The sequence below is a fragment of the Notolabrus celidotus genome, chromosome 1 (genome assembly GCF_009762535.1).
Source record: "Notolabrus celidotus isolate fNotCel1 chromosome 1, fNotCel1.pri, whole genome shotgun sequence".
In the NCBI taxonomy this organism is placed as follows: domain Eukaryota; kingdom Metazoa; phylum Chordata; class Actinopteri; order Labriformes; family Labridae; genus Notolabrus; species Notolabrus celidotus.
This window is the reverse complement of record NC_048272.1, coordinates 17,039,638-17,058,020: the sequence shown is the minus strand read 5'-3', so window position 1 is coordinate 17,058,020 and position 18,383 is coordinate 17,039,638. Positions and strand designations below refer to the sequence as shown.

General features: G+C 41.5%; 1 protein-coding gene across 1 annotated transcript; it reads right to left on the bottom strand.

The window, feature by feature from the left end:
• Positions 1–14,998: 14,998 nt before the first annotated feature.
• On the bottom strand, positions 14,999–17,682 carry LOC117817426 (potassium voltage-gated channel subfamily A member 2). Its single transcript, XM_034690143.1, has 2 exons — positions 17,601–17,682; positions 14,999–16,720 (listed from the first exon to the last, which is right to left on the bottom strand). The coding sequence occupies exon 2, from the start codon at positions 16,581–16,583 to the stop codon at positions 15,087–15,089; it is 1,497 nt and encodes a 498-aa protein (XP_034546034.1). The 5' UTR covers positions 16,584–16,720; positions 17,601–17,682; the 3' UTR covers positions 14,999–15,086.
• Positions 17,683–18,383: the final 701 nt, after the last annotated feature.

The following is an 18,383-nucleotide window of genomic DNA, read 5'->3' as shown; positions in this document are numbered from 1 at the left end:
CAGAAGCTAAAGTGAAATTGTGTTTGTGCAGCAGGGAGCTCATTTTTCTCATTGCTTGTGAAGTCCTGAAGCAGTCTGTCTGCCTGCCAGGTGCTCTCGCTTGGCTCTCGTTCATATTTCACACTCATGCGTCGGATTCACTGGTCACACGCCAGTATTTTTCTGCGTGTTCACCACTCCGCCCTCTCTCAATCGTCCACTTTGTCTTTGTTGAAAGTCGGCTGGGGTCAGGAGATCAAACGGAAAAACAATAACAGCAGTGACGGGTCTTTGGTTTGAGGAGTCACAGAGACACATCTTCACTTTACTTAATTTAATGAAAAATATGGTACCAACATTTTTGTCCTGCTTACAATTATCTGTAATAGCTTTGGCAGCTTTGAATAGCAGGGGCGGATCTAGACTTTTTTTGACTGTGGTGGCACAACTAGGCTTAGTGACTCCTGCAGAGGGGGCTTGAATTATGTGTGCACACAAACATGAATAACCAGATACTCTAATGACACTTTCTATCTTGACTCATATCTACTTTTACTACTTACAGTGAAGAATCTATAATATGTCATATCTTTTAATGTTTTTTGTTTTAACTTTAAAAGCAACATAACGGAGTAACAACAATTAGCTTAGGGCCTGTGTCCATTAACAGTTTTCTGTTCTGGCAGGGACAATTTTCTAAACAAAACCAATGCAGATCAGTATTGTTAGTGTTCAGTGGTCTAAGTGGCATCTGGTGTTTGTTTTGACACACTCAATTGAGTAGTTGCTCTTTTGAAACACAGCCACGCTCATCAATGACAATTCTCCATTTCCAACCAATTAACATCAAGAAGAGGTGGGACTTCTGATATCAACTTTGACAACAACAATGGTGGAGGTCCATAATGGTCGAGAAACTTTTTTGGCAGTACAATCTCGAGGTCTAGTCTAGAGCTGCTGTTAATACTTTGACACAATTTCTATCAGTTGGTTTAACTTTTCATTTTAAATTGGCATCACATAAAAAGCAATTGTGAAATATACAGAGCATCTTAAAACAGACTTTAGGGTCACTTAAAGGGAAGCACAAGCGCTGCTGGACAGCTTGGTTAATCTAGTAACAGTAAGCCTTTGTGAGAAGCGCTCTAAAATTGAGGTATATTTGCCAATGCAGAAAAGGTTGTAATGGACACATGCCCTTATTCTTTACCAACTCAAAAAGAGAAGAGTAACAATTTAAAAAAACTAACGGAAGATAATCTACAATAATAAAAAGCAAAGAAAACTACCAGCAGACTGTTCTAACACAGCCCAAATAACAAACACAAGTCCAGTCTCTGACAGGGCAAATAGCCAGTCTTACTTTAGAATTTTGGGGTGGCCAATCAGACTTCAAAGGGGGCCAGGCCACCCCTAGAGCACTAATATAAACAACTAAGCATCCAAAAATTGACATACCCACAACTCGAGGCCTTCTTTAACTGCTGCTAACATTATAAAGGATGAAGGCACTTACCGAATGAATATACATATCAAAAATCAGGATTTTGTTTCTATTTTATAACACAATTACTTTTCAACCTAATCTTTTTGAATATTTTTTATATGCCTTATCTTTGTTTTTGAGCAGCTATTTCATTTAATTTTTCATAACACTGAGGATAAATATCGGCTTAACTAATCTGATGACAGTATTTTAAATGTAATAATAGCATGCTAATGGAAGCATTAAACCTGCTGTACTCAATAGAGGTTAGTAGATATGCTAGCACAGCTTCAGCCTTGTTTTCACTCTGGTAACCATTGTTAAAACATGACAGCTTGTTGCAGTGTGATGCAGAGCTGAATTATTTCTAAAGGTGTTCAAGGTGCTCTGAGGAAAAATCCCTTCACAATATTGAATTACTTACAAACTTAAGAAGATAAAATGTTAGGCCAAAATACAATATTCCTTAAATAATAAAGTAACGTTATAATGTATGAGATAGCTAGCATCTTGTCTCTGTTTCACATATTGTAGTCCCTTGTCATTTCAGGTCATTTTCTGCCTTAGCACCTGAGTGCAGCTCTACAGCCTATACAGTTCCCATGATGCAATGCCTTGTTGCTGCCACAGTCTCCTGGAATGACATTTCTTCTTGGCTTATAAAATATTTCTGCACCAAACCCTTGTGTTGAATCCTCGTGAGGTTTCTGGTTGCCTTGTGTAGCTTTAATGTATTGGTACGAGCAGGAATCAGATATCTCGGCATGTGTGCCTCTGAGGTGCTGAATAGACCTGGCTGCTGCCATGTTACCGAGGACAGACGGACACATATTCACCTCTGATCACCGGGTATCCTCTTATACAGGGGAACACGGCAGCTTATTGTATCTGTGGTTCGGCTGCATTGTGAAAACAGAGCATCCATAAATCTTTCAAGCAATGATAGCTATGATTACTGGTTTTCACACAGCAAGGTCTTTGAAAAACTAATGGAGGTAATTTATTGATAGGTTGGGGTATCCTCACTCTGTTTACACCTGGATTTGTTCCTGTATAAATCACTAAATAACTTATATCTATCACTGAGTTTGAAATACTACTTTACGGTCCTGTTTGAAAAGCTTGTAGAGGTGGTTATAACATTTTTTTCCTTTGTATGTAAGCTTTGTTCACTATACCAGGAGGCTTCTAATGCATCACTCTCTTTGATCAAATATGAATAATAAATGAAGCCAAGCAGCTAAACCTCCTTCCCTATCTGTCCTCCCTGCTGCTTGCACTTGACATGAATGCTCCACCTACAAATCCCATTATGTCAGCATGCAACCAGCTTTCTCTCCAGATAACACAGATTATTCAATTTATGTTCGGGCAGCACAGAAAAGCTAACTGCATTATTGTTGTAAAAGCTGCATGAGTCAATGTTTTTGTTGGGTCAGATGAGGAAATATAACATTAATGGAGTCAGCCTCATGGCGAAGCTGTGCCAAACTTCGACATTGTTCTTTAATTCTTCCTCTGGTTCTTTGGTGTCCTTTAGCTCCATGTTTTGGATTAACCACCAAGCACACACTTTGTTTTGAGTATCATCATGCAGATGTTTTAAGCTAATAAAGCTCAAAACAAACCAATAATTCAAGTGTAATCTCTTTGGCCCTTTTGCTCTCTCGAGGATATTTATCCTTCCTTTACAGTCCAGAGTTTGTTGCTTCAGCTGAGCAGCCTTTCCTCTGTTTTTTTGTGAACTCTGTTGCACGTTTCGTTTTTTGCTGTCATATCAAGTTGGTAATATTGAATGCAGCTCTACTGCTACCGCCATGCGAAATGATCGTATTGTATATTTTACAAGTGGCTGTTTCTCACAGAGCTGAAATTTGAGCCACAAGGTCGCTAATGCTAATGTAGCACACTGTGCTGTGTTTGGTGTATTTCACCTTTTTGAACCATATGTTGCTTGAGAGTTACCTTTGGCTGCCATAAAGCAGTTGTAATATGGCTGACTGTGCACAAATGTGTTCATGTCAATACATTTTAAGCCTTGGCTGGAGTTCCACATCAATGTCCCGTTTATAATTTTTTTAACTAAGTTACTCACGAGGTTGGTGTCGTGCTGCAAATTGTCCTTATTGACAGCTGACATACATGACCAGGTGAGATGATCGGCTCAAATCTCTGATCAGTAAAAAAAATGATCAGAGCAGCTCCTAGATGATAGTTGAGATGGGAATTAGGACAACCGAATGATTCGTTGAACCAACTAGTTATTCTGGTGCAGATTAGCGAGGTTGACGATGTTTAATTGTATGGTCAGCTAAATGAGCACATCCTGAGTAGAGGAATAAAAACGTTATCTTATATCATGCACAGCAACCAAGTATAGAACTTTCACTGTATTAATGATTTTGGCAATATTGCAAATACATGCTGACATTTTTGGCAGCAGAGCGCCAAAACAAATTGCTTATTAGTCTATTTGATTATGTCATTCAAGAGGTCCAAATGGGATATAGCGATCATGACTGGGATTGCTGAAAGGTAGGCTAAAACAAAGATGGACACAATCCCAATGTAAGGTGAATTTACTTCATTTTCATTCTAAAGTTACTGAAAGGACTATGTATGTTACTGTACAAATTGCAAGGTTGAAGATAATTGAAGACCATAATGGAAATCCAAGTGCTTGTGGAGTGGAGTAAGTGTGAGAGCTGTTTTTTGATTACCCTGCACCATAGACTGTTTAATAAATGGGCATAGTGTCCGTGACGTCAACCATCTGTTTCTGAAGCCTATCATCGGTGGGCGCCATATTGGAAATGCTGAACTCAACTAAAAGTCTGTTGAGCTAGTGTGAGGTAAAGAGGCGGGCTTTGAGCCTCCTAGCAAAGAGCTACAGTGTTCCCGCCTGTCAATCAAATCAGCTGTGCCTCTCATAATGGAAAACTCGTAATCTTAATATCTTCTAAACAGCTAAGTTATGAAAATTCGACCCATGTACAGTGTGTGCCGATAAATAAATGAGCTCTTAAGAACTCAATTTTTGTACCAGGCTATAAACATGTTTATTTCTGCTGTAAAAATCAGCTTTGTTTTGAATGGGTGTGTATATGGTTTCGGGTACTTCTGGAGCCAGCCTCAAGTGGACACTCAAGGAACTGCACTTTTTGACACTTCTACATTTGCTTCAATTCTCGCGGCTTGGGGTTGCCGCTTGCCCTGCACACATACTGTACATGATGTATTTCACACAGGTTTGCATTTAGTAGAGATGACTTTGTAGATGCAGGTTTAGTTTGCAAATTCTGTTCAACATTTCAGGAAGGTTTTTATGCAATCTTGCACACTTTGTCTGCTTTAAAGCTTAATTTTGTTGCGATTAAAGTGAATAACCCAAGATCAATGAGCAGGACACTCCGTCCTTTGGTAGAAATGAAATGCAAAAAAAAGGTAAGAAATCTCAAAACACCACTGTTAACAGAAAACCCAACAAACTGCAAGACGTGATAAGTTGCAGTACTCTGTGATGGAGTGGCATTGTGATAAAATTATATTGTGCAGCTTCTGTGATTCTTGCCATCAGTACACATTCACATCCTGCTCGTCCTGTGTTTGTGTGTATTTGGTGACACTAGCAGGATTATCCTCACAGTGATGACAATGCTTTGTTTGAGGCCTGCTCTTCATCAACAGATCATTGCATACATAATGAATAAGCTCTGAGCACACTAGGACACACCACAGCCCCACCAAACTCCCACACACACACCCCACACTTCTGCGGCAGAGCTGATTTCTGTGTCACTCTACCCTGGATTGCTTATGAGGCACATTTGAGTGTCCAGATTTTATCAGGCTTTAATTCTCCCTGAATGATTCCTCGCTGTTCTAATCGTTCTGATAAAACAGTGTTTCATATCTGCTGTGATTAAAGCACAAACATTTTCAATAAGGGGACATGCATTACTGGACTGATAAGCTTTAAGGAGCATAATTATTGCATGTCGCTTGCATATACATATGAGCTACAGCAGGAGAGGTGGAGAGATGTAGTGAAAAAGCGGCTGAATAACACACACAGCAGTGGAGTGGGGGTGTCACAGATTTCCTGCTTTGTGCACAATCTCAGAGTTGGCAGTGGGATGTAAGAGGGAGAGGCCCTGGGACTGAGATGATGATAAAATATTAACTCACACAGGATATTTAAAGCCTGTGACATTCTTTTCCTGGTCGGCTTGTTGGAAACGGCCCCCACCAGACGTAGCTGGCAGCATGAAGCAGTTTGCACATGGAGTCAAGGGATCAAGAGGAAAAAGCTTGATCAAAGATTTACTCCGCTCAGCTTTGATTGGCTCAACGCATCGAGTTAGCAGAAAATTGTTTTACAGATTGAATTGTTGTTTAATCAGTATTAACTACACATATCTTTAACCATCACATTGATAGAAGAAATGTCAAATGAAATGGTGAGCTGATAACCATTAAGTGTTTCTCTGATGCTTTCTGGGTCCTTTACTCGCGCCATCGGCTTCACTGAGTTGCCCCCTTTTATGAATGTTTCATGCTCATGCTCTGGTGTTTTATAACATTTCAAGGAGCTGTTATTTAGGCTAGGGCTCAACTCAAAGACAGTGTTCACAACATGTAAAGGCTGCTTTCTGTCATCAGGCATCACTATGACCCTGGACATGTGGTTCTGGAGAATCATTATAAGTGGTGTTTATATTCTATATTTTGTTTTGACATTAAAAATATTGGTAATCTATTTACAGACACTTCTGCATTTCATCAGTTTTTAAGCCTTCAATGGTGAAATATATATTAAAAAAACCATTTTATTTTATTGTCTGTTTTTACGAAGCACTTGTTAATTGTATTGAAAATGCTATAAAAATAAAAATATTCTTATTATTTTTATTTATTTATTTATTCTTATTATTTTTATTGTTAAATAATATTATTGTTATTTATTTATCTACGAAAATACTGTTATGTGCTATAGTGTCTCTTAGATGAGAACATACTTGGAGTCTGTCCATTCAAGCTTGTGTCAGGCTGGTTACCTTGATAAAACCGAATGATTTTAGCTAGCAAAGCTAAATATGCCTATATTAGCACCTCTGTCTGTTTTATCTGTTCCAAGTTGTAGTCTTACTTGTAGAAAGTATAATACATGGACATATGTCAAGTGTTTGACGTCACTCATTGGTTCTGAAGCATAGTTTAAAAGACTATCATCATTGGATGCTTTGCTTTGAATGTGGACTCAACCTTACAGGCGACGTTTAAGCATTTGGCGTCCTCGCTTACAGCTAAAGTGTCCCCGCCTGTCAATCTAGTCAGCCATGCCCCTAATTATGTAAAATTCATAACCTTTGTATATTCTTAACTTATACTTTTTGAGAAAATTCACCCCACATACAGTATGTGTGGATAGTAAAAAGAGCTAATAGTTTTAAAACCAGGATGTGAAAATTTTTACTTTTGCTTTAAAGTTTGGCTTTATGAGTGTATGTCCAGCAGTTACTGGATACTCAAGTTAGAAAGTGGTTTTCCCTTTTTCTACTCTAAATGCTGAATTCAAATTACCAATCTTTCTGCTCTGTTTGAGTCTTTAGTCGATTAGCTTATTGGGAAACAGCTATCGCACACAATCTTCCCAGCATCTCCTTTGACTTCTGTGTCAAAGTACTTACAGCAAACATACATTCTCAAGCTAGGAGGATGTTTACAACATTTCTTCAGTCTTTAAGCTTGTTAAATTAACACTCTCCTGCGTGTGGCTTAGCAATTGACCAGTAAGCTTAGTGTTGCATAAACACTAAAAACATGGCCAAAAAGTCCAGCCTAGGAATAACTACAATCTTTGGTCTAATTCTTGTGAATGGTGTCACCCTGTGGTTATGTACAAGGTCATGAACAACTAGATACCAAAGCTAATAGGTAGTTACCAGTGTGAATGCCAAACTCAGATTTGGCTCGGCATCAGTGCTTAACCTGTTAGCTTAGCATGACATGACTGGGAAGTGGGGAAATGGCAAACCATAGCCAAATCAACTAACTTGTATCTTTTGTCTACTCTTAGAAGCCACTGTGGTATTACCTGGGGGTTAAGTTACGGACTTTTCCAGCAGTCAGCTGAGATTCAAACTGTAGCTATCAAGCTGTTTCCCCACTTTTGTAGTGTGTCTGCAAAATTAAACAAACAACCCCCTTGTTCTGGATTATTCTGAACTAAATGCACTTCTTTGTTCAACCTCATCTCTATTTCCATGATACATGGACTTCAAACGTGCCTCTATTACTCCTCACAGTGTTCATAAATCCCTCCTCAGCTGGAGTCAGAGGGCTTTCCTGAACTCCACAAACACCACACTGACCCCTGATACTGTGAAGCTGATAGAGCACTGCATTCTGGTTTCCCTGTGACCCTTCCTCACTACAATTACTCAGCCCACTCTGTTACAAAAGAAGATTTTCTCCAGCTCTCAGGCGGGTCTGATCGATCACATGACTTCATGTCACTGGGTTTCATGTGTGTTTGTGAGCGGCAGAGCATCTGTCAGAGGGTTTTTGCTGCGTGTGCGCTGACAGGTTCAGCGTCCCCTGTGAGATGGGATGCATGGTTGGCTGACTTTAACTCGGCCCATTTGTCACCTCCAGGGAGGGGGGCGGAGGAAAGTGTGTGTGTGTGTGTGTGTGTGTGTGTGTGTGTGTGTGCACTGGTGGGCCAATGTTGAGTGTTTGTGTGAGTGTGGGGTTTTATCCAGTGTGGCTATCACACAATAAGACAGTATTGATCCTCTATATGACTCTGCAGGCGTGAACACGTGTCTTAGTGTGTCTTCACACCACACAGAGATTCATCCAGCCTGATGAAAACCTGCAGTGTACTAAATATATCCCGACTCATTCCATTTCAAGCAGCATTTGAAGGTAACTCAATTAATTTGCTTGTGTTTAACTTGAGAAACATCTTGAGATACTTAACCTGAGCACATAACTCTATGCAGCTTAGACTCTACTATGCTGTAAAATAAGATGTTGCACTTACACCATGAATCTAAAAATCTAACAAATGTAGCTATACGTGTACCTCTGATCATTTTGAGACTTTTTCAACATTTGCTCACTTTACAGATGTTTAATAAGTTGTAAGTATTTCACCCAAAGTAGGCTTACCCCTCTGACATTCTCTGGTACTTTTGATAAATAATAATAATAATAATAATAATAATAATAATAATAATAATAATAATAATAATAATAATAATAATAATAATAATAATTGATTTGACTAAATTAGCCCTTTTAGGTACTCAAATATGCTTTAAATGCAATACATATAAAAAAGATACATTAAATAAAAAAAAAAACAGAGCTGGGGAGGGAGTAGAGGTCAAGTGTTGTAGGCATTTTTACACTGGTAGGTTTTGAGTTGATTTTTAAATGAGTGAAGAGAGTCAGAGTTGTGGATGTTTGGAGGGAGAGAGTTCCAGACAGTTGAGGCAGCGATGGCAAAGGATCTGATAAACTGTTCAACATTTTCAAAAAGGAGAAAAGTTTTTTAAAAAGGTCAGAAAGGAGATTTTAAATTTTTAAATTTGTCCTCCCTTAGATCAAGCAGAACTTGCAGATTCATCCTGTGACCCTTTAGAGGGGGCTCAAACCTCATTTTTGAAACCACTGGATTAAACTGCGTTATTGTATCAATTCTATGTTGGGAACAAGCACTTATTTTTACATGAATTTACTGACATATTAATCAACTTCTGTCATACTTAAAACTCTTAAGCTTTACTTGTTCAACTCAGTTACTAATGTCAGATGAAAGAAGGATAGCATGTAGTGTGAGTTCTGCAGCAGCACCTCTAGATGGCAGTAAAGCTTTCTTCTTTCTCTTTCCTCCTCACTGAAACAAGTCTCTCTGTAAAGCTCAACATAATTCACCATAATTTGCATTTTCCAGCCAAACAACCACAAACAGCTACAGCTGCAATACGCTACAGAGGGTGCTCAACCTTTTCAGGAATCACTGCAGCTCAGCTCAGGTGAAAGAAATGCTTCGGTGTCTGATATAAGAACACGCGTTAATGAGTGAAACCTCCTGATATCGGCCGGGTGTGGTCCAGTGTCACGGCAGCCCTGCTGGATTAGCAACAGGTCCCACTGCGCTCCTCTCCTAATTACAAGCTGGTGAGCACAGGGAAAGCCTGTATGACTGCTCAACCGTGCTCCTGTGGGCCTGCTACCATCCCTGACAAACAACACACACCCACACACACACTCTCTCTCCCTCCATGACAACAGAAACAACAACATTGTGGCCACCTGCAGCAGGCCTGTGAACCCGCTAACTGCATCCTTGGTCGGGGCTGCTACATCCTGCCTTTCTGTTTCTCTCCATATCTGCAGAGTGCTGCACTGCAACACTGGATCAAAGCAAGACTAATGACTACAGCAGAGATGTAGCTACAGCACCAGGGCCCCAAGTGTTCCCGCTCTCGGTGCAGAGCTGTAGTTAAACCACAAGTGGACTAAAGATAGCAGATAGCACAAGACAAGACGGGAGCTAAATATATCATCAGAACCCAGCAGAAGAACAGCACCTGAGAGATGAAGCTGTGACTTCTTACATTTGCTTGTTTTATCTCTAACTTTGCAGCAGTATTGATGCTTCGGATGGAAACAAGCCTCTGTTTTTCCGAAGAACAAAGCATCTATAAGACAAATCATCTTCCTGTACTGTTCTGCCTGTCCACCCTTCTTCTCAGCTCACGTTCCTCTTCCTCCTCCTCCTCCTCCTCTTCTTCTTATTTCTTTCTCCAACAAAAAAACATGCTATTAATAGAAACCCTTGCTCTCCCTTTTTTTTTTAACTGCAGCATATACCATGCACTTAAAGGGAGGAAGAAGAAGCATGAAGATACCAGGAGGCGTTTGAAAATGTCCTCTGCACTGCCCACGGCTACAAAGACGCTGCACGTCCTAAGAATAACAACAAAGCAGCCTCTGATCGATTCAAAGCAGTTTTGCATCTGTGCAGACACTCTTCGGCTAAAATTAGCCGCTCACACCTTCTGCTGACTAAATACCTGGCGAACAATGTGATGCAGATGAAGATCTGAAAAACACTTCCATTCTGTGCGCCAACAGATATTTTTAAAACAAGAAAAAAAAAGGGTGCAGTCATTTCACACAATAAACACTCTGAACACAGTTTCAGTTGAATTATTATTGGCTTCATTATTGATATTACTTTGTCAGGGTTATGATCATTTGGAAGGATAATATGCATTTTTTAATTCCACATGTTTTTCTTGTCCATAGATTGTCCTTTTTGTCTTGTAAAGTGCAGATAATACTACGGTTTTAAATCCAGACTTCACATACAGAATATAGTACATGGTTTTTGCTCCATCATCCATTGGTTATTTACATTATTCTCTCACATTTCATTTCATAGAAAGAAAATCCATAATCCACTGTACCAATGAAGATGGATGATTTCAGGCCTCTATGATAACAGGGGGTGAATGACTGTACATATGGTGTCAGTGGATGCCACACGATCAGGCTCTGGGGTCAAAATGTTCGTCCTCAAACACACACATGCATACAGATTGCATATTGATCATCATGTTTCCCGTATGTTCTTCTTTTTGATGTAGGAGCCTGGTTTCAAAAAGCTGACGCTGCAGTTGGAAAACCAGCCCAGAGCTCAGACTGCTCATGTTCACATTCAGCTCGCGTACAGCAACAGAACATTGCAAAGTCTGCTCAAAGGTTGCTTTGAAATGCGCCGCCAGCTCTCTTAAGTGCCAAAGTAAAACAACAAAATTAAAAAAAAATGTTCTCAAACCTTCTCAACTCCCAGCTAATTATCATTCTCTGCATAGATTTCTCAGTGAATTCACTGTTTGGGCTCCTTTCTCGTGGAGTGGATTTGCTGGTGGGACCCTCAGCAGGTGAGAGATGATTTTTAATGCAAGAAAAAAATACAAGATCATTAGAATTGATTATTTTGAACAGATTAGATCTGCAGGTTTACAGATGAGAATGATTCTACTCGTCTTTGTGCTTTAAGCAGAGATGATGGTCATGTGTTGAACTCATGAGTTGCTACAGTGAATTTGGCTGAGGTACAGTAACGTGCCCGATCTCAAACAGAACAGATAAATGTTGCATGAATATGCAACGTTTATCCCACATATCCGTCCAAAAACAAACACAATGAAGACAGTAAGATACAATGCATCTGCATGCATAGACAAATATTTTTGGTCAGACTGTGAGTGTTTTTTTTCACATATACAGATATGCAAATGGCTGTTGCATAAATGCAGCTGTACAAGCAGGCTAAGACTCTGACATTCAGTGGTTCTCTCTTTCTCTCTCTTTCTCTCTCTCAAACTAACACACAAACAAACTCTCCCTCATACACACAGCTTTGCATCAACACACCCACAGCAATACTCGACTGATGATCAATAAGATCTAGGTTGGACTGTGGAGGTCTGTAAATGTTCATTCTTTCTTATAAACAAACATACATGTTCTCCACACAGACCCCTCCACTAAAGGATGATGGGAATATTGCTAAACAACTGTTAAAATCTGGTCCCACCTCGGGTTAAAGACCATTTGAACATCTCAGTCCGCCTTTCTGCTACTCTTGAGAAAGCAACAAATACAACTGCTCCAGTTCATTTACTAAAATTCTCTCAAAAAGTCTTTCAAGGTACATGAAAGCAGACACGAATCTGTACAGAGAGACAACTTCAGAAGCCTCATGTCAGGCAGTGTGACGAGGCATCCTGAGCACATATTGGCAGCGATGGCGTAAAGACATTTTGCTACTGCAGGCTGAAGACTGTAGTGAGCAGAACAAGAGCCTAAGAATAAAGATGTACATCCTTGCATGACAGAATTCCTTTAGACAGCTCTTGCTACAGACTTTCTCCAAACCCGTCACCTCTCTTATTTCCTAAGACATCTGTGAAGAGATGCAGGAAGGCAAAAGACTCAGGAGGGAAAATCAGAGGACCCCTATAGGTTAGCCAATATCTGCTACACTGCTGCCAATTATCACTTCCCGTATTGACATTACTGCCTTTAACTGTTACCTTGGCAGTGTTGAGCAAACAGTGGAAAGTCTCAGCTGGACGTAGTCCTAGAATCAAATCACAATTCAACTTTGATGCCAGCGTTTAAAGACAGATTGAGCTTCCTGCAGCCAGACTCCATTTAAATTCAGACCGATTGATCAGCAATAAAAAGCTTTCTGGTACAGGACTCTGGTTCAGAACGAAACAGGTTTGGACAACGCCCCGCCTTTCAACGAGAACTTCACAGCAGGCAGTTTTGGACTAATTAGAGTGAACTTTGTGTCTTTAAATCCCAAATGTGTGTGTTAGATGTGCTGGAAAATCTGCTGGTGAGACGAGGCATTTGGAGAGGCTAGAGATGTACCAAATTAGTTCTTCCTGATACCTAGACAGGAGTATTGGCCAATACAGAGTACCCCTCCGGTACTAATGCAATACAAAAATAGATGTATTACACTTGGAAAAAAGTGAGTGGTGACATTAAGCTTGATTTGATCAATGTTGCAGTCTCTGCTTTCACAGCGTCGTTGTTGTTGTTAAAAATGGTCTCATGATGATTTACCTGAAAACAGCTGATCTTTCTTAGTGGCTAATCAATTCCAGTATCCAACGAGAGCTGACCGCCAATTCCCTCAACAACCCTGTAGTGCGTACCGGAGGCCAATACTGGTATCGATAGTGGTATCTGTATTGGCGCCTGGAGGAAGGGCTTGTTTGAGAGTGTCTTTGGCACCCTGAACAGGCTCTTCAACAGGAGAACATAGAAACTGTGCTCAGAACTTTAATATAATATTATACTAATATTATCATTAAAAATAAAAACATGGGGATGATCTGGGTATTGTGGAAAGGCTCTTGCTTTCTCTTAATCATTGTTTTTTTTAAGGTTTTTTAATTCTCTGGTTAACGTGTATTGGATATGTGTAGTCTATACATATATCTTAAATATATATATAAGAAATAAATATATCTACTGAATTAATTATATTTTTTTAGTCTCAGAGGTTTCTTCTTTTAGCTTAAATGCATGCTTCTAGGAATGTTTTGGAGTCATGCAACACTAGGAGAGTAGCGTAAACCCAGATAAAGAGGCAGTTCAAGGGGGAGCATTATTCCACACACAAGACCTTAAGAGTTATTTTTGATCATAAGGACGTGATCATGTGACAAACCTGTGGGAAAAAAGAGACAGCTCTGAAAGTCTGTCACATCTGCAGCTGGGATTAAAGTCCAAAACTAGAGTGTGAGTCACAGCTCGGCGGCGATACGTTTATAGCGACCTGGCGAAGGTTTTTAAGATGATGTCTACATGGAATTTTAATATTGACTTAATTTCTTAAGAAATCCTCTAACATACAGCTTTAGGTTCTTGAAACAGCTACCTGCAGGCATCCTTTTTAAAAGTGAGAATCTGTATAGAAGGCAGTGTACAGACAAATATACAGTGGTGTGATGAAGCAAGTGGCAGTCGAGAAACGAGTGGAAATTCTCATTCAGATTAAAAATGTCATGCAATTATCTACTGACTACTACTACCAGCACCTACCTACCTACTGGCTATCAGTTTAGTCACAGTTAACCTACCTATCTACTTGAATAAGTACTCTGTGAGTGTGAAAAACGTGAAAAACAAACAAAACAAGACATTCAAGTTGTCCTCAAAGCTCTGCAGTAAGACCAGTTTTGGGTGAATGATGGGGGGGAAGCTTGCATTGCAAATACATACAGTACATGTAAGACCAAAGCAGTGAAAAAAAGTCAAGGCCATCCTCAGTCATTCATCAGATACTGATGCCTGCTGGGAAAAAAAAGGCGTCGAACCATAAGCTTATAGCGCCGATGGCTGTCATTCATCCTTGAAATTACGTGGCGTACTTAACCACCAACCTCGTCACGAGTCGCCCACAGGCTGGGTCAGCGCAGGAGTGGGCTCACTTTAAGCTCACGCAGACTCTTATTTCTAAACATGAGACAGTTTTTTTGTTTCATTGGCTCCAAAAAGCAGCATATGCAGCGGCGCAGGTATGACTCTTCAGAAAGCGCATGGCAGAGAATGAAGGATCGTGGGACGAGGGGAGAAAGCAGGATTTTGTGTTGTGTTGCTTTTTATCTTTTTAAATGCAACAGATATTTTTTCTTGCATCGTTGTTTCCTTTTTTTCTTTTCTTTTTGTGTACTACTGTTGGCTACTGTTGTGAGCAGGGATTTTTTAGCTTTTTTTGTTAAATAACAGCCACACAGACAAAGCCAACTCCATGCAGAAATGCAAAATTGAAAATTTCACTCTGTTAGACAGTTAGAAGGAGTTTCAGGGGGAAGTTGTGAGGATGAGCGCGGAGTGAGCAGATGGTCTTTTGCAGGTTTTTTTCCCCATGTCTACAGTCATTATCATCAACATCCTGAATTCTATTGCCTTGATTTTTCCAGCACTTGTGAGGTGGGAGGCTGCACACCTGTCCTGTCCAGTTGCTCAGCTCCACCAGTCCCGCAGTGATGGCGAGGAAAGAAGCAGATGGCGGCTACACATCTGTGAGCATTTTGGTGATGTTTACATAGTTTGTGTTGGCCAGTGTGCAGTTGGCCGTCTTAAGGTTCTCCTCCTGAAAGTCCTCATTGCTGTTGTTCACAGCCTCCTGGATCTCCATATAGTCCGATTTGCTGATGGTAGAGCCGCTGCGGCTCTTCTTCAGCTCCTCGTTGGAGTCGGTTTTGGCCACGTTGACCTGCAGGTACTGCGCCTGCTCCTCTCCCTCAGTCTCACGGTGGTAGAAGTAGTTGAAGTTGGACACAATGACAGGCACGGGCAGGGCGATGGTCAGCACACCTGCAATGGCACAGAGAGAACCAACGATCTTGCCGCCAATCGTCGTCGGGACCATGTCACCGTATCCCACTGTTGTCATGGACACCACAGCCCACCAAAATGCATCTGGGATGCTTTCAAACTGTGACTCTGGCTCGTCTGCTTCAGCAAAGTAGACAGCACTTGAGAAGAGGATGACTCCTATGAAGAGGAAGAAAATGAGCAAGCCCAGCTCTCTCATACTGGCTTTCAGGGTCTGACCCAGAATCTGCAGACCCTTTGAGTGGCGAGAGAGCTTGAAAATTCTGAAGACTCGTACCAAGCGGATGACCCTGAGAATGGCTAAAGACATGGCTTGCTGACCCGCTTGACCATCATCCGGCTTTTCTGCAAGCTCTGTGCCAAGAGTGATAAAGTACGGGATGATAGCAACAATATCAATAATGTTCATTATGTTCCCAAAAAAGCCTGCTTTGCTCGGGCAGGCGAAGAAGCGCACTAGAAACTCAAAGGAGAACCATATGATGCAGAGAGTCTCCAGGATAAAGAAGGGGTCGGTGAAGTAGGTGGATGTGTAGCTGATGACCGTGGTGTTAGTCTCAGGGTAATAGATCTTCGTGTGAGACTTGTGCATGTCGTCTTCATCGTTGCGGAAAATAGGAAGGGTCTCCAGGCAGAAACTGACGATAGATATGAGGATGACCATGACGGAGATTATGGCGATAATCCTAGCAGGACCTGAGCTCTCAGGGTACTCGAACAGCAGCCACACCTGTCTCTGAAACTCGTTATCAGGAAGAGGACGCTCCTCCTCCTTGACGAAACCCTCGTCTTCTCTGAATATCTCGATGGCCTCATCGCCCAGCTCATAGAAACGGATCTCCTCTGAGAAAATATCAAGGGTGACATTGACCGGCCTTCTTAGCCGGCCCCCTGATTGATAATAATACAATATGGCGTCAAAGCTGGGTCTGTTCCTGTCGAAAAAGTACTCGTTCCTCAGAGGGTCAAAGTAGCGCATCCTCTTTTTGGGGTCCCCCAGCAGAGTCTCTGGGAACTGGGAGAGGGTTTTGAGTTGAGTCTCAAAGCGCAGCCCTGAGATGTTGATGACCACCCTCTCGCAACACTCATGGTCGGCCTCCGGGTCATAGTCCTGCGGGTGCCCCGGGTGAGCCGCCGCCTCGTCAGAGGGGTCGCCTGTGGCAACAGTCATTCTGCAGGGGGAGGAGGCCTGCACTTTTCAGTGAGTCTGGGTCCTGCAGCCTGGAGAACTGCAGGCAGGGGCCAGGAGAGGGAGGGGGCTCAACAGCGTAAAGACCTGACGGCCACAGGATGTCACCTAGGATCTGACTGCATGTAGGACAGACAGAGCAAGAGAAGACAAAAAGGTCAGGTGAAGAGGAGACATGATTCAGCACTTCATACTTCAGTCATTAAGTCCACAGATGTCAGGAATTTGCTTTAGTTTCAAGAGCAAACATCTAAAAATAGATGAAAATGAAGCCACTCTTTGAACAGTGTCATAAGATTTGATGAGAGTGAACTAAAGTTGTGTAGTCGTGAGCAGGCAGGCGATACAGAAATGAATCAGCTCATGAAAACTTGAAGCTGAGACTCCTACTCCTGACTTAATATGCAAATAAACCATCTGCCTTGCATATAAATGGCTTCAATGCAGGTAAACTCGGGGGCTAACAGGCACATAAAAACGTACAGAGGCTCATAAATTAGAGCAGTGATCTGCTGCAATGGAACAAATCCACTGAAATGAATGGGACTACCTTTTTGCAGTGAAGCCATGCATGAATATGGCAATGCAGCAGGCACCAAAATACATACAGACAGCAGCTCGTCTATAGAATATCACAGAAACCACTGCAGTCTAAACACAAATTCACATTTCAAGAGTCAGTAAACACACACTCGCCTCTATTTCATCAACTTGGGTTGAGTTTTTGCTGGAGCATTTTAGTCTTGAAATGGTGCCTGGCTTTGAAATATTCAAAAACATCTATAAATAATTGATCCATAGAGGGAAATAGGCTTCAAGAGAGAACTGTTTCTCTTCTCTGCTTTACAAAATAAAACCATGACAGTATAAAGCAGGCAACACGTTTTAACAGCATGCTGGTAATCTTAACACGTTTCTAAATGAAGTGTACAAAGACTTTATGACACAAATGATCACAGTAAGTGAACGTAAGCTGCTTTATCTTGATTTCTCACATACCTGCAGACATCTTCTTCATATCTGCTGCGAGATGAAGCTCCTACTGGACATACTGGTGAACAACCAGCTGCGGCAATAAGCTCCTCGGTCTTCAGAGCAGGTACAAGAAGGAAAAACAGAACTTCCAATGTAGGGCAGCCGATGGTATTCACCTCATGTTGTCTAAAGCATCCTCGCAGTGCAACACCGGGTACAGTATGTGCGGGTGTGTCCTCGCGTTCCCCTCCCCGACTCCCTTTCCTTTCCTTCGGGTAGGCTGTCGTGGGATGGCGATTGGCAACAGAAAAAAAGGGAGGGAGGAGGAAACCGATATGAAGGAGGTTGCTGGTGCTCCCCTTAATAACCAAAAGGTGCTGGGATCAGCAGAATGATGTGGTCGGTGTGGCTGTGTGAGAAGCGGTGGCTGCAGACAGCCGCAAAGGTAAATAGTCCTGATAAGGTGCTCAGAGAGGAAACATCTGCAGAGGGAGGGGGCGAGGAAGACAAGGCGTGGAGGAGGGAAGCAGCTTAAAAATATAATCTGATTACCAAGATTTAATAATTAGACGCCTTCAGGGATAAATGCATCAATAATCATTTCTGTGTGGGAATAAATCTGCTCCTGCGTCATCACAGCCAGTGCACATTTTTAGTCCTTATTGAGACATGCAAAATAAACAACACCTCGTCAGGACCAGGATCCAGAGCCTGAGCTGCAGGCAGGCTGAGTCAAGTGCGTCCCTCCAGGAGACAGTTCTGTGAGTGTCCCAATAGCCTCCTACATGAGGAGCAGGGCAGCGACTG